The sequence below is a fragment of the Oncorhynchus kisutch genome, linkage group LG5, assembly GCF_002021735.2.
Source record: "Oncorhynchus kisutch isolate 150728-3 linkage group LG5, Okis_V2, whole genome shotgun sequence".
In the NCBI taxonomy this organism is placed as follows: domain Eukaryota; kingdom Metazoa; phylum Chordata; class Actinopteri; order Salmoniformes; family Salmonidae; genus Oncorhynchus; species Oncorhynchus kisutch.
The window spans coordinates 40,428,435-40,443,969 of NC_034178.2; the positions used below are offsets into that span (position 1 = coordinate 40,428,435).

The 15,535-nt window shown below is 44.3% G+C and overlaps 1 protein-coding gene across 3 annotated transcripts in view; it reads left to right on the plus strand.

Moving 5' to 3' along the window:
* LOC109891032 (membrane-associated guanylate kinase, WW and PDZ domain-containing protein 3) overlaps nucleotides 1-15,535 on the plus strand; it is a 137,673-nt gene that overhangs the window by 78,071 nt on the left and 44,067 nt on the right. For all 3 annotated transcript variants that reach the window (XM_031825054.1, XM_031825053.1, XM_020483294.2), the window contains exon 2: nucleotides 11,989-12,105. In XM_031825054.1, the coding sequence (XP_031680914.1) occupies nucleotides 11,989-12,105 (117 nt within the window). The remainder of the gene's footprint in view (nucleotides 1-11,988; nucleotides 12,106-15,535) is intronic.

The following is a 15,535-nucleotide window of genomic DNA, read 5'->3' on the forward strand; positions in this document are numbered from 1 at the left end:
ATTATGTTTTTAGGCTAACACACTTAGCAGGCGTGTAGCATGCAGTACACACCCCAGCCCACTCCACAAAGCCAGTGAATAATTCAGGGGAAGGCAGGAAAGGCATTAGGCTGGGGATGGAGGCCTTTAATCAAAGACTCCAGCACCCAACCCAGCCCAGCCAGCCCAACACACCCCTATTGCCAGCGTCAGACCCCTATTGGCAGTGTCACACTTCTGCCTACCTTGACCCTTGTAGGATGGCCCAAATTAAGGTGACTAGTATTGATTCTGAGACGTGTAGTATTTTCAGATGTTAGGGTACGCTTTTTATATTAATTCAAATTTCCTACTCTTTTTCAAAGATTTCTCACAAAAACAGTCTGTGAAATGTCAACGGAGCACAGAGTGTATGCCAAGCTTTTTATTTTCACAGCCTTTTACATTTCATTCAGCTCGTGTGATGCTAATTTAGCTTTTTGCGACCCGTGGAAACAACTTTGAAGGCGGCGACAAAATTTCAAATCCTCAAAAGTTGTTACGAGAAGCCTGCACCTTAGTTTGAGTTTATTTGTATTTTTCAGGGACAATGCACATTAATCAATGTTTCAGTAAATGTGCCGTTTTAGCCAGCCGGCTAATTTTCATCCACAGTCCCTGGGAAGGTTATTAAAAACAATTACAACAATAATAATATAAACAAACAATGAGCAGTGAGCACATGCAGAGCAACATAGAAGAACGCTTGTCTGTCGAAACATTGGATATTTCTAAGGGCACAGGGCGAGACCCAGATGCAGACACGGGAGGCAGATGTTTTGAGTCTCTGATATTTATTAGTATCCAAGGGGCAGGCAAGAGAATGGTCGAGGACAAGCAAAAAGATCATAACAAGGTCAGAGTCCAGGAAGTACAGAGTGGCAGGCAGGCTCGAGGTCAGGGCAGACAGTATAGTCAGGCAGACAGGTTCAGAGTCAGGGCAGGCAAGGGTCAAAACTGGGAGGACTAGCAAAAGCGAGATAAGGAAAAGCAGGCATGCGGGGAAAAACACACTGGTTGACTTGACAAGACAAACTGGCACAGAGAGACAGGAAACACAGGGATAAATACACCGGTGAAAATAAGCAACACCTGGAGCAGGTGGAGACAATCACAAGGACAGGTGAAACAGATCAGGGCGTGACAATATTAGGTTATTCAATTATTGCATCTGAGCTCCTAGAGTGTGCGGCTCTCTTTTTCTTTTCAGCGTAGAACAAGCAACATGTAGCACGCAGACAGAGCAATAGCACAGAAAGCAACAAAACAAAATCCAGAAAAGCAACCTCTATGTCAACAGAGCCTGTGCTTATTATCGGATGTATTAAGTTACAAAAACCGCCATTTTGAATATTGTGTTTATGGAGTGTTAGAGACCCCACTGAACAATTTGGAACATGAATAGTCATATTTGTCTTGGTAAAATATATCATCACCACAGTGTGTTTTCACCCACTATGGGCAACACAAAGTCTCTAATCCAGATACATAGTATGCTTTATCCTGTATTTGATAAATTTTGTGTGACTCATTTATTCAAGCCTGCAAGTCACCAATGTGAATGTTTTGTAAACATTACACAGTGATTTGTATCTCTTTTATCTCCTCTTATCTCCTCTCTTCTTGTCTCTTCTCCTATCATATAGTTAGTGCCATGACAGAACAGCCCTCCTTTTCCTTATACTCTCCTCCGACCACTTCCCCACCCAGCACCCATACCATCTCTACCTCCCTTCCACTGCATTCCCTTTCTATCTCCCTCTCTGCATCCATCCCTCTTCTCTTTTTACAGCCAGGCTCCCTCGGGTGCTAATCCTGTGTGAAATGTTTCAGGAAAAGAGGATTATGTTGTGGAGCTGCATGGTTTTGGGGAAAGTTCACTCACACTTGATTAAATTAATCATTGTCCTCCAAAACCCCTCCTGGTCAGTCCTTTGGATATTTGTTCAGATAAATACCAGTTCCTAATAGGCTAATACAGCTTTAATTGATTCTGCTTATTGAAGGGTATTGTATGTATGCTCCCCGTGCACACCAGGGGAATACCAAGCTACTTAGAGTGACAGTGTTGTCTATAGTGACAACTGATTTGTAGTTGTAATAATAAAAGCTGTTGCATGTGTTTGAGGTTCTGGGACACTGACTGACTGCTGTGTTCCATACTCTCATCAGTATTGATCTATGGATGTGTCGAACTGTCTTTCACAGGCTGCTTAGCACGGTGAGGTGTCAGGTAGGGGAGGAGGATGGACGGACTGGGTGTGCTGTAGTGGATGCATTGTGTGGAGAGTGGGGGGTTTATGGGGCTTGAAGAGTAGCCCGTGAAGAGCGGACATGCCAGCTTTGCAGATTGGATACTTAACCTTGAGATGATAAAGATAAACATTGTCCCTCCTCCTTCTCATCCTCCTGCTCTTTCCCTTTCTCTGTCTCTGTCTCTCTCTCTCTCTCCCTCCTCATCTCTTGCTCTCTCTCTCCCTCCTCTCTCTCTCTCTCTCTCTCTCTCTCTTTCTCTCGCTCTCTTCTCTCCCTCCTCTCTCTCTCTCTCTTCTCTCCATCCTCCTCTCCCATCTCTCTCTCTCTCTGTGTCATGGCGGAGTATATGGCTGCAGAGACTGTATTAAATAGTTAATTTAATTACAGCTGGTGGTTCTTCTGGGGGCCAAGCATAGCCTGACAACTCACAATAAATGTTCTGCTGCTCTGTCGTTCGCTACATACTTTAGTCTGAGACTGCCATCATTGAAGTCGTTTGTGGTTATGAGGGGCACGAGGGGCAAAGTAATCAGCGATTTGATCATCTCTTACCAACCAGAGTATCAACACCAATGATGAATTATCAAACCGCCGCTTTACCCACATGTGTTCTGGCTCTGGCCTAACCCAATCGGTGAAGGGTCTGGGAAGTACTCAAATCCAGACTCATTTGGCGTAGCATTTGGCCGGAGAAAGGAGTCTGGGTATCCAGGCAAGGCCAAGCAGCCAGCAGTCTATGCATTATAATTACTATGGCGGACCAATTACTCCTTAGCAACAATTGGTACACCACATGAGTATTAGGATTATGGCTGCCAACACTCCTAGTGTCATCCACTGTGTATGGTATTATAAGGTTGTATGCCCTTGTAGTGAGGGAGTGACGAGAGAGAGAGAGACATGTCCTCTGCATCATGCAGAAGACAGAGGAGCCTAAGAGGGATATGTGTACAGAGTCGCTGCAGTGCAGGTTTAGCATTTTGACAAATGGCCGACTCTCCATCTCATCTCTCACGTCTCCATGGATTCATCACGTTACATCATGAACTTCTTGCTCAGCAGACATTCTGACTGAGATGCCTTTCAAGTCAGACTGATCTAAGAATACCAGAGCAGAGGTCTATTAGATAATGTGTTGACAGAAAGAGCTTGTGTCATGTCCCCTCAATGGCCCGCACCTGAATATGTCTCCATGCATCTATGCATCCATCATTGATTTCCCCTCTGAATAGAAAATGCATTGGGGCCACAGAGAATTAGCAGGCTCTATGAATTTGGCCATGTGAAAAGGGGAGACAGAGTGTATCTTTGTATCTGTGTGTGTGTATATATGCATGTGTGAGAGAGAAAGAGTATATGCATGCGTGTTGTGCATGTGTGTGCATGTGTGTGCATGTGTGCGTGCGTATCTGTGTGTGCCATAGCCCATGTGGAAAGATTTTTAGGCGGGAGGGACTTTTCCATCCCCTGTCTCCCTGGTTACATCTCTCTTTCTCTGTCTCGTTTCCCATTATCATACAACACATCCACTCTTTACTCAGCACCTTTACAGATGTCATGGCAAACACCTGGCCTTCTATTTGAGCCCGTAGAGAAAGATATTTGAGCACATAGGAAAAGATATTTGAGCCCATAGAGAAAGATATTTGAGCCCATAGGAAAATATATTTAAGCCCATAGAGAAAAGATATTTGAGCCCTTAGAGAAAGATATTTGAGCCCATAGGAAAATATATTTGAGCCCATCGGAAAAGATATTTGAGCCCATAGGAAAATATATTTAAGCCCATAGAGAAAATATATTTGAGCCCTTAGAGAAAGATATTTGAGCCCATAGGAAAATATATTTGAGCCCATAGGAAAAGATATTTGAGCCCATAGAGAAAGTGGGCTGGGCTGCAGGCAAACCCACGTCCCCGGACTTCAGAGCACGTGATTGATTTTCTTCAGCTACTCATTGCAAACATGACATATCTCTATTATCACGTGTTGAGTATCAGTTGAGTGACTCTGAGTCTAACCGAGTGCGGACATGATTACCGCCTTACATTGTACTACGCCTCAATGTTAAGGGGCTGCCTGGAGAATCTGCAGGTCTTCGGTACATCTCTGAGCTAGGTGGTGTTGGAGAGAAGTGGCTTAGCGGAGCATTTCTCTCATCAAGGGATATCCCAAGTCATGTACCACTGCCTTTTTCTGTCTGCCTGCCTGCCAAGCCACACAACCTGTAGGGCAGCCATTTTGGGATTGAGCACTGCACTAATTTGCTGTGCTGTAGTTAGTGAATCAAGTGCAGCTACGATACAGTTCAATTTTGACTCTATTTACATGCCAAGGTGCTTTGCTGTGTGACTTCCTGTGGTTCACAGAGCTCGTTATCCTACTCCTGCCGAGCTAAGATGTCTGCAGCATTGGTGGCTGACCCAGCCAATTAGAGATGAGCACACTCTGTTTCTGGTCCAAGTGTTTCCCTATGGGCTTAGCTAACCAGCTTAGTTACTCACAATAAGACCTTATGATGGGGATGAGCAGGTAAGAGCCAGGCTGCCACACACATCCCTGGGCTAATCTTCTGCTGTCTTCTTAACCTGGCACACAATGCCAGCCTTGGAGGGAATGAGCCAGCAACTGGAGGGTTGCTGGCACCAATATCTCAGGTGCAACCTACCACCGATGTTCCCTTGAGCAAGGAACTTAACCCCCTAAACTGCTCATTGGGCGCTGCACTGTGGCTGCCCTCTGCTCCAGCCTCTCCAACCTAATGTGTGTGTTGTGTGTATGTGTGTGTGTGTGTGTATCGCGGGGTTGGATAACAGCAGAAGACAACTTTCCATCTCATGCGGACTAATAAAGTATATGTTATTCAATCTTTCTGCTTCCCTTCAGTAACCCCCCACACACAATGCTGAATCCTTCCCCAGCACAGCAGGGTAGGTCGGCTCATATGCCTAATGAATTTTGAAGGATACATTAAAGTCCTGTAAAGTCCTAAACTACTTGATTCATCTAGATTATAATTGTAAAACATATTTTTGATTAATCTCAGGTAATAGGATTTAGAGAGGGATTAAGATGAGAAGAGCATTAGGAGTGTCCACAGCCAGAGAGGAGACATTTTAAGAATGGCCTCATCTGAGGCTTTGGATGACTCAGATTTAATTTCTCACCTCAGTGTTACATCCAAACAAACAAGCAAAGTCTGAAGGAGCACCAAGCAACACAACATTATGTTGTGAAGAGACTGTGTGTGTAGGGGTGGGGGTTGAGCTCTCACCACAATCCCTCACTCTCCTGAAGATGTCCGCTGTACACATACCCTCGGGACGCTTTTTGCTCACTCAACAATTAAATGCATTGGGGGACGATGGACTGCCATTTTAGAATGCTCGCAAAGGATTGCCTTCTCCTGCAACAAGACATAGAAGAGAGAGGAGCAGTGGCCTGTGGTCAAAGAGAGTAGCAGAGTACATTTTTGGTTGCTGTACAGATTATTTTCTCTTGTTTGTCTCATCTAAATGATGAGAAGCACGCAGCCATATTCATTTAGAAATGAGCTCTTTCAGTCCAAACCTAAAGATAGATCAGTAGACCGGGAAGGGACGTGTTTAGGAACGATCAACACACTGACGCTCACAATGGAAAAGCGTAAGTGAGTGAGTGACGCACATACTCCTTCACTCCTTGTGAAATCTCCAAAGGCTGCCTGCCACAAAACAATGACTGGAGCAGATATGGTCATCACAACAACGGCTAACCCTATTTCAGGCACTGCAGCTACAACGGTAATTGGAGTTTCCTCTGTCAGTTAGTCAGCCAGTCTGTCAGTTAGTCAGTCAGGCAGTTAGTCAGTCAGTCAGTCAGTTAGTCAGTCAGTCATGCCTAAGAGAGGCTCCAGGATCTGTCTACTCTGATTTGCTGTCTTTAGTTCCCCCTTCACAATGGCGCTCGGCTAACGAGCAGGTTGTAGTCAGGCTCATATCTTAGGCCATTGAAGATGATGACGGTGATATAATACCACATTTCCCTCATTATTAACGAGCGGATGACAGCACTAGAGCTGCGGAATGAATCCAGCCAGCCAGCAGGAGATGGTACTGATTGATTGACTCAACCACATTATTCTTATTATTATCCTAGGCTGTTTTGGTCAATCTGTGCCAAAGCTAATGAGATAAGAGATGCATTTGAAATGATTGCAAATAAAGACCTTTTAGTGTTTTGATTAAGGCTGACTGCGGAATGAACAGCGCTGTAAATGCTCTCTAATTCCATCATTTTCTCTTCATGCAGCTGCCTGCTAGGTTGCTAACATCCTGATGTGAGTGTTAGGTCATGTTCTCTCTGTTGTGATATGTTTATGTGTTGTGGTTGGACGCTGAAAGGGGCATGCTTGGAGGGGGAGCGACTCTGTCACTCTGTCTGAAGACGTGTCTCCTGAGGTCAGGGAAAGTGCCAGGGTTTGTGCATCACTGTGGTTCTCTCTCCCCATGTTCCTCACAGCATCTATGCTGGTATGCTTTCCTTTGTTTCTTTTCTCTTTTTTCCCCTTTTCAGTTACTGAGCACATGACAGTGCTCTTGCAACACACAAACATGACTTCACTTTTACGGCGACATGAGTTGACAACAGGCCTGGGATTAGGAGCCCCTCCCCAAACCATACTGAACAACACAGTCTACTTAAGTCACACTTGTTTTTGGATAGAACTATAAAACAGATCTGTCTCTCGCCAGCAGAGTACTGCGGTAGTATATGTGTGTGTGCGCACCTGTTTGTCTGTGTGTGAGGAGAGATGGGCCAGTTTTGTTATCAGTATGTTACACTGTAGTGGATTGGGTGGATAAATGTGCTTCATTCATGTGTGAGTGTAATCATACTGAATCCGTTTGTTGATCTGAGCCAGATGCTAAGCAAGGCTCCTCACTGGGATGGGGTCGGTGTGTGTTTTACTCTCCAGCTGTATATGACTCCACTGACCCACGAATGACATAACAGAAGGATGGACCGCCTACAGCAGAGAGACACAGAGATGGAGAATGAACAGAGGCAGAATGAGTGATAGAAAGAAGGAGAAGAGCAAACTAGAACAGATGTTGGAGTTGGAGGGATATAAGTGAGAGATAAGGAGAGAGATAAGTGAGAGAGAGAGAGAGAGAGAGAGAGAGCGACACCATGAGTCAGCATCCTGAGGGTAACCCTCTCCTCCCTCTCGCCCCTTCACAGATACTGGGATCCTCTGTTCTTTTCTCTCCTCATGTTATCATGTTTGTGGAGCCGTTAAGCCTGTCACTCTTCTGCTGACTGCTGCTAATCATGAAGCTGAGAGGAGCAAGGTCGTCCCTCCTTTGCAACTCTCCTGGGCTCTGTGGCACAGCAGGGAGGAGGGATGGGCGTAGCTTATGGTTGGTTAACTTTAATATGGATGCAGCTGTGACCGTGTGAGCCCACTGGCCCTTGACAGCTTTTAAATCAGCAGGCTCTGCAGATACTCCTATAGGTTGAGGCTCTGGCCTATCCAAGGGCCTTGCACTCGATTAGATAATGTTGCTGTTGCTGTAGCCTACACCCTGTGCTGATGATATAAGTGCAGATAATTAATTTACAGGACTGGGGATGTGTGAAGTCCATAGCCTTTCCTACTCCTACACAGGCTCAATTCAGACACCATTTACTATCTGAGTTGCAGCTTGACCCGCATCACACCTACAGTACCACTGTCTGAGAGAGAGAGAGACACCAGGAGCCCAAGGTGCCCTGAGCCAATTTCTCCAGAAAAAATAGACATCCAGAGCTGTGAGGTTAGAAGCAGTGGATGGATGACACCTTGGGGGCAGCCTGACACCTCAGTGGAGTGATGGTGGGTGCAGAGGTCATTCAGGTGAATGTGTCCCAGCAGGCCTGGGGAGACAGAGGCCCCAGGCGTTTGACTGAGCACATGGGATCTGAAGCACTGACACCAACAGCCCGCCATTAATTACATGATGGAGTGCTGTGTTTGTGATTGGGCCTCACTGTGGCATGGAGCTAGCATCTGCCTCACAGGGATGAGCACCACAGTGTTAGAGCCTGTTTCACAACACACACTGCTAGGTTAGTAAATGCCTTGATTCCAGAAGCATTACACATAGGGTTGCAAAATTCCGATTGCTTTCCCAAAGCATAAATCCAGGTTAGAAAATTCCCTGTATTGGGAGGGAATAAGCAGGAAATCTGGAATTCTTCATTCAGGATTTCTGGAACACTTGGGAATTTTGGGAAAGTTAGCGGAATTTTGCAACCCTAATTACACACATTTGAGACCACATTTTAATCTATTGAACAGTAAAGATTTTCACAGATTCCTATGGAACATTCATCACGCACACTTGTCCCCTGTTCCCACTGATTAGTACTTGTATAAGTGTGCCCTTTGGTTTCTGTTGTCTGTTGATTATTGTTACTATGTCCGTTGGTTCGTGTGAGTACCTGTGCTGTGTGTTTTGGCTTTTGTGCCATTGTGGATTGCACAGATGATTACGGGTCTCGTCCCGTGCGATAATCATTGTGCGCTTGCATTATTTATTTGAGGTAATCCTCGCTCTTTTGTTTAGGTTTCAACCCTGTGTTTTGTATTGTGTTTGTTTGGTCTTCGTCCCCGTGCCCTAACACGGCATGCTGTAATTTGGGCTTAATAATAAAAACTATTCCGCATTCCTGCGCCTGTCTCCCGATCCTTCATGCCAACGTGACAAAGATGCACACATCTAGGAGAAGGCTTTTTGCCAAATGGAGAAGATTCCTTGCTCACGTGACATACTGCATGTAATGGTATATGGCGGTCGGAGACTAAACCTCCGGACACCCTGCCTTGTCAGGGGAATCTTCATTATGTAGCATTTAGATAACAGAATAAATGACCTCCCTGGAGAATTCCACATGCGTTTGAGAGATGTGGAACCATAAGCTACATACTGTAGGTGTGTCTTGAAAACAGACCAATTAGGGGACTCTGATATCTGTTACTCTTTTACCCAGTGGCAGATTCCTGAGCCCTTCTCTCAGATGCTTTTGGATGTGTGCATGCGTGTGTGTTTGCATGTGTATTTGTGTGCGTGCTTGTGTGTGTGCTTCCATGAGTTTGTGGACACTTGTGTGTGCCTCGACAGTGAGGTGTTAGTTAAAGTGTGGAGACTCTGAGTCAACCACCCTCAGTGCTCCTCCTCTCCACTGGTATCTGCCCTGAGATGCTACAGGCTCTACAGATGATTACTGTATTGCTGATGCTAAAAAGAAAAGCAGAAAATAAATGTTAAAGAATTCCTGGTGTTAACCTTCCATTTGTGAGTCACTCACTCAACTCCAACCAATATGAGGATGAAAGCCTTGTGTAATTAACAGGGATACAAATTGAGAGGGTGACTTAAAAGCTGATAATCAAAGGAACCTATCTTTTTAGGAATCATACCCCAATTGATACACCTCAAAATTATTCTGATTCCTTCAGTTACTTCCAATAGTGTGTATGGTAATGGTAACATTCACTGTAGGTAGATGTTAATGGGGATAATGGAAGACACAGATATACAGTAGTTGACTGAGAAAGTAGTGGGAAGATGAAACACCACATAGGAGGAAATGTATAGGTACTGTGGCAGTACAGAGAGATGCAGAGAAGGAGGGAGTAGAGAAAAGTACAGAGAGAGAGAGAGAGAGCTGGAAGACCAGGGAATGTGAGGTGAAGTTCAATTATTTTCATTTGTCCTGGCTGGCTGCACTCACTCCAAATACACCAGCATACAAGGCTGACGGGTACTATGGAGGCCATTGAGTCTCCACCTCCGAGTATACAATGACTCTGTTATCTGTGAAGAGGAGGAATGAGGTTCATCTCTGATGTGACAACCTCACTAACACCATCTGACAGGACCGAGCAGGCCACAAAGACTGCATTGTATAGCCAGCCACGGGGTTGGTGTGTGCGTTTTTGTTTGTTTGTGTGTGGTGTGCGTGCGTAAATGCCTGCATTTGTGTGTGCATCCGTGCGTGCATGGATTTGTGTGTGTGTATGCGTGCATACGTGTGCATGCAAACAGCAGGAGCCTCTCAATAAAATAACAAAGTAACACATTAATTACATAGTAAGTTGAGTCATTCTCAGTCATATTCTAAGTACCGTAAATTATTTGACATTTTGCTGAAGGGAGATTATGCATTGCAAGGCTAGATTATGGCCTGGTATCAACTTTACCCTTCAAAGTATTTGATATTATCATTACCTTGGTCTTCAGAGAGATGTGACATATAGTGTATGGGATGTATTTTAGACTGTTTATATGGCCTGTTTCTTTGGCATTTCTCTGAGGGAAGACTTGCATGGACTACAACCAAATTCTGGGACAGTTTGGACTGGGGCTGGCAGATTGTGCCTCTGTTCCCCTGTGTCTGTCTGTGTGTCTGTGAGCCTGGACCAGCTGTGATTTGTCCCTCTTTAGAGCTGAAGAGTGGACACGCACAACTTTTATCCTGAAAAGCTGCCCCCATAGGGATAGTAATTCCTAAAACATGCCACATGGCATGCAAAAGAAGGGTTGATTTATGGTAACATCAATTTTTAGGGGCAAAATATAGGTCAAACTGAGTATGATGAGGATATTCCTAACAAGTAATCACTCGTTTTTATGTTATCACTGGTTATGTTTATGTTTATGTTTATGTTGTCACTGGGTTTACTGTAGATGGTGTTTGTCATGACTTGTTCTGTTATAACAGTTAGTTAGGTAGCCAAACATTACATGACCAATTCCACTACAAGCGTTTTTCTAAGAACACAAATAAATATTTAGCAACAATTTGTAATTTTGTGATGTGTTCATTTTGACCATTGTTTGATGAACAAGGAGATAAGGTTGTAGATTATGCAGAAATTGTCCCATAGCTCATCTTTATTCTATTACTCTACCTATTCTACATCTCCATTGCTATCACCAGCTAATTGCTATCACCAGCTTTGTCTACTGTAGAGGGCTGTTTCTTTCTGAAAGGATGTATTAGTATGCATAGCCATGCATACAGAGTTGTGTTGAGTGGAGTTTTGTCTGCCCGGCAGAGAGGAGAGAGAGGGAACATGATGATTACTGAAGCTCAGCGCCAGTCGAGCCATTTCAAAGCCACTTCTCCCTCCACTGCCAGCCTGGAGACGAGGCTCACATCCAAGACACTGAAGATCTGGTCTCTTTTCTCTCTCTCCTCTCTCTTTATTCTCTCTCTCTCCTCTCTTTTTTCTCCCTCTCCTCGTCATCTTCTCCGACACCCAGCAAACTGTCCCCTGCTTTTACAGGATGACTCTCAAGTTCCTGTCTCCTTTCAAGCGCTATATGAACTTCCTCTGTTTTTACAAAGACGTTAGGGGGTTGGTTAGAAGAAGCGCTATCTCCTGAGGTTTTCGAGACCTACCACTTCCTTTGGAAAAGGTGTTGTGTTGGCCTATGCTTGGTTGTCATTGAAGCTGTGAGTGTCTAACAATTGTATGCATATTATATGAAACCTTGTTGTCAGTTGTATTGTGTAGATGAGGTGCATTCACTGGAGTGACTGATGGAATGGGAAAGCATATTGTTTGTCCTCTAACCTCTTGTTTGACCTCTAACCCTTTGTTTGTTTTCTAACCTCTTGAAACTGAACCTCTTGTACATTTGTCGTGTAATAACTCTTTGTGTCTCTGTCTCTGTCTGCTCAGGGAAGGTTCTGAACACGGACCTGCGCCACTACCTCAGCCTGCAGTTCCAGAAGGGCTCGTTGGACCACAAGCTGCAGCAGGTCATCCGGGACAACCTCTACCTGCGCACCATCCCCTGTAAGTTTCCTCAACCTCTGCCCTGAAATGGCACCCTATGCGGGCACGGGTGAAATGTAGCACACTATAGATGACAGATGCACCCATCAGTGTCTCTCTCACACACTTGAAAATCGCCATGACAACACAAGCAAAGACATCCTCAATAACCCAGACGTTACTCCAAATTGCAGTCTGTGATTACGGTCTTTTATGCGAAAGCTTCTACTTTGAGTGGTTGAAGATATAAATCAATCTGCAAATTAGATTAAATCTGAATGACTTTTAGAGCCGTCAGTTAAGAGTAGACGTTGAGGTGCTATCCTCTTCTCAATGGTCATAATAGCTGTGTTCTTAAAGTAGGAAAGGATGTTAGGTTCTATTAGAAGAGTCGATGAACATGCATGAAGAACAGAGACCTTATCTCCAAATTACTACATTATTATGTAATTACTACACACATTAAGTGACAAAATTAAGAGCATAATATTTACCATTACATTTTTCCAAAGGATAGTCTCTAATAAGAACAGTAACATGTTTGAGCCACACACAATCCCACTGTTCCTCAGGCTATGGCAGACAGTTCTGCATGGCACTGTCACAAACGCAGGCAGAAGTGTGAAATATTTCCGGGAAGTAAGCAGCTTACCTCTCATGTATATTTACGTTTTTGGAGAGGAGGAATATTTCTCCCACTATCACTCCCTTCTCTCAACCAAATCAAATCAAATTGTATTTGTCACATGCGCTGAATACAACAGATATAGATAGACCTTACCGTGAAATGCTTACTTACAATCCCTGAACCAACAATGCATGTCACATTCTGATCTTAGTTCTTTTGTTATGTCTTTGTTTTAGTATGGTCAGGGCGTGAGTTGGGTGGGTTGTCTATGTTCTTTTTTCTATGTGGTGTTTTTGTGTTTGGCCTGGTATGGTTCTCAATCAGAGGCAGGTGTCGTTAGTTGTCTCTGATTGAGAATCATACTTAGGTAGCCTTTTCCCACCTGTGTGGTGTGGGTGATTATTTTCTATTCAGTGTTTTTTCAGCACCATACAGGACTGTTCGTTTGTCGTTTTATTTGTTTTGTTTAGTGTTCAATTACTTCATAAAAAAAATATGAACACTTACCACGCTGCGCATTCCGCCTCACCTTCTTCCACCGCCTCACCTTCCTCCGACCGCCTCACCTTCTTCCACCGACGAGCGTTACAATGAAGTTTTAAGAAAATAGAGTTAAGAAAATATTTTCTAAATAAATTAAAGTGTAAAAAAAAAGTTACACAATAAAATAACAATAATGTGTCTATATACAGGGGGTACCAGTACCGAGTCAATGTGCGGGGGTACAGGTTAGTCGAGGTAATTTGTACATGGGGGGTCCTCCTCTGACACCGGCCAGTATATAGGTCCTGGATGGCTGGAAGCTTGGCCCCAGTGATGTACTGGGCTGTATGCACAACCCGCTGTAGTGCCTTACGGTTGGATGCCGAGCAGTTGCCATACCAGGCAGTGATGCAACCGATCAGGATGCTCTTGATGGTGCAGCTGTAGAAATGTTTGAGGATCTGGGGACACATGCCAAGTCTTTTCAGTCTCCTGCAAGGGAAAGGGCGTTGTCGGGTCCTCTTCACGACTTTCTTGGTGTGTTTGGACCATTATAGTTTGTTGGTGATGTGGACACCAAGGAACTTGAAACTCTCGACCCGCTCCACTACAGACCCATCGATGTGAATGGGGGCGTGTTTGTCCCTCCTTTTCCTGTAGTCCACGATCATCTCTTTTGTCTTGCTCACATTGAGGGAGAGGTTGTTGTCCTGGCACCACTCAATACACCAGGTTTTTAGAAATGTTAGAAAATGTATTCAAAGTAAAAAACTGAAATACCTTGTTTACATAAATATTCAGACCCTTCGCTATGCGACTGGAAATTGAGCTCAGGTGTATCCTGTTTAATCATCCTTGAGACGTTCCTACAACTTGATTGGAGTCTACCTGTGGTAAATCCAATTGATTGGAAATTATTTGGAAAGGCACACATCTGTATATATTAGATCCCACAGTAGACAGTGCATGTCATAGCAAAAACCAAGGCAGGAGGTTGAAGGAATTGTCAGTAGATCACAGAGACAGGTTTGTGTTGAGGCACAGATCTGGGGAAGGGAACCAAAAAGGTTTCTGCAGCATTGAAGGTCCCCAAGAACACAGTGGCCTCCATCATTCTTAAATGGCACATGACAGCCTGCTTGGAGTTTGCAAAACGGCACCTAAGATTCTCTGGTCTGATGAAACCAAGATTGAATTTGGTCGGAATACCAAGCGTCTCGTCTGGAGGAAACTTGGCATTTTCCTTACGGTGAAGCATGGTGGTGGCAGCATCATGCTGTGGGGACGTTTTTCAGCGGGAGGGACTGGGATACTAGTCAGGATCGAGGGAAAGATGAACGGAGCAAAGTACAGAGAGATCCTTGATGAAAACCTGCTCCAGAGCGTTCAGGACCTTCAGACTGAGGCGAAGGTTCACCTTCCAACAGGAGAAAGACCCTAAGCACACAGCCAAGACAATGCAGGGGTGGTTTCAGAACAAGTCTCTGAATGTCCTTGAGCAGCCTAGCCAGAGCCCGGACTTGAAAACGATCTGAAAATAACTGTGCAGCAACACTCCCCATCCATCCTGACAGAGCATGAGAGGATCTGCAGAGAAGAATGGGAGAAACTAACAAAGGCTTGTAGCATCATACACAAGAAGACTCGAGGCTGTAAAAGGCCCTTCAACAAAGTACTCAGTGAAGGGTCTGAATACTTATGTAAATGTGATATTTCAGTTGTTATTTTTTAATAAATGTGCAATTTAGAATTTCCAATTCTAAAAACGTGTTTTTGGTTTGTCATTATGGGTTATTGTGTGTAGATTGATGAGAAAAAAAACAACTGCATCCATTTTAGAATAAGGCTGTAACGTAACAACATGTGGAAAAAGTCAAGGGGTCTGAATACTTTCCCGAATGCACTGTAAATACTGTATGATGTGTTAGCAATGCATTACTCTGAATCAAAAGTATTCTGTTTATAGCTAATATCACTGAATCAATTTTAAATCAATACACTGAAAATGATCAAAGTCAGATATTTAAAAAAAACTGGATGTGTCTGTCCTTTTCTTGTGTGTATCACGCAGTTCCTGTAAGGCCATGCTGTCCTTGTGCTTTTGAGAGCTTTCTAGCACTTTGGGTTGATAATGCTCCATTACAAAAACCAAACATCACCCACTCCCCTTGGCGTGACCAGGGCACAGCAGCATTATGGTCTGTGAGTGGGCCACGAAAGATGGTACAAACACAAGAGAGAGAGAGAGAGAGAGCTGCCAGAGTCGCCCGTCTGTCCTGAGCTGCCAGAGTCGCCTGTCTGTCCTGAGCTGCCAGAGTCGCCCGTCTGTCCTGAGCTGCC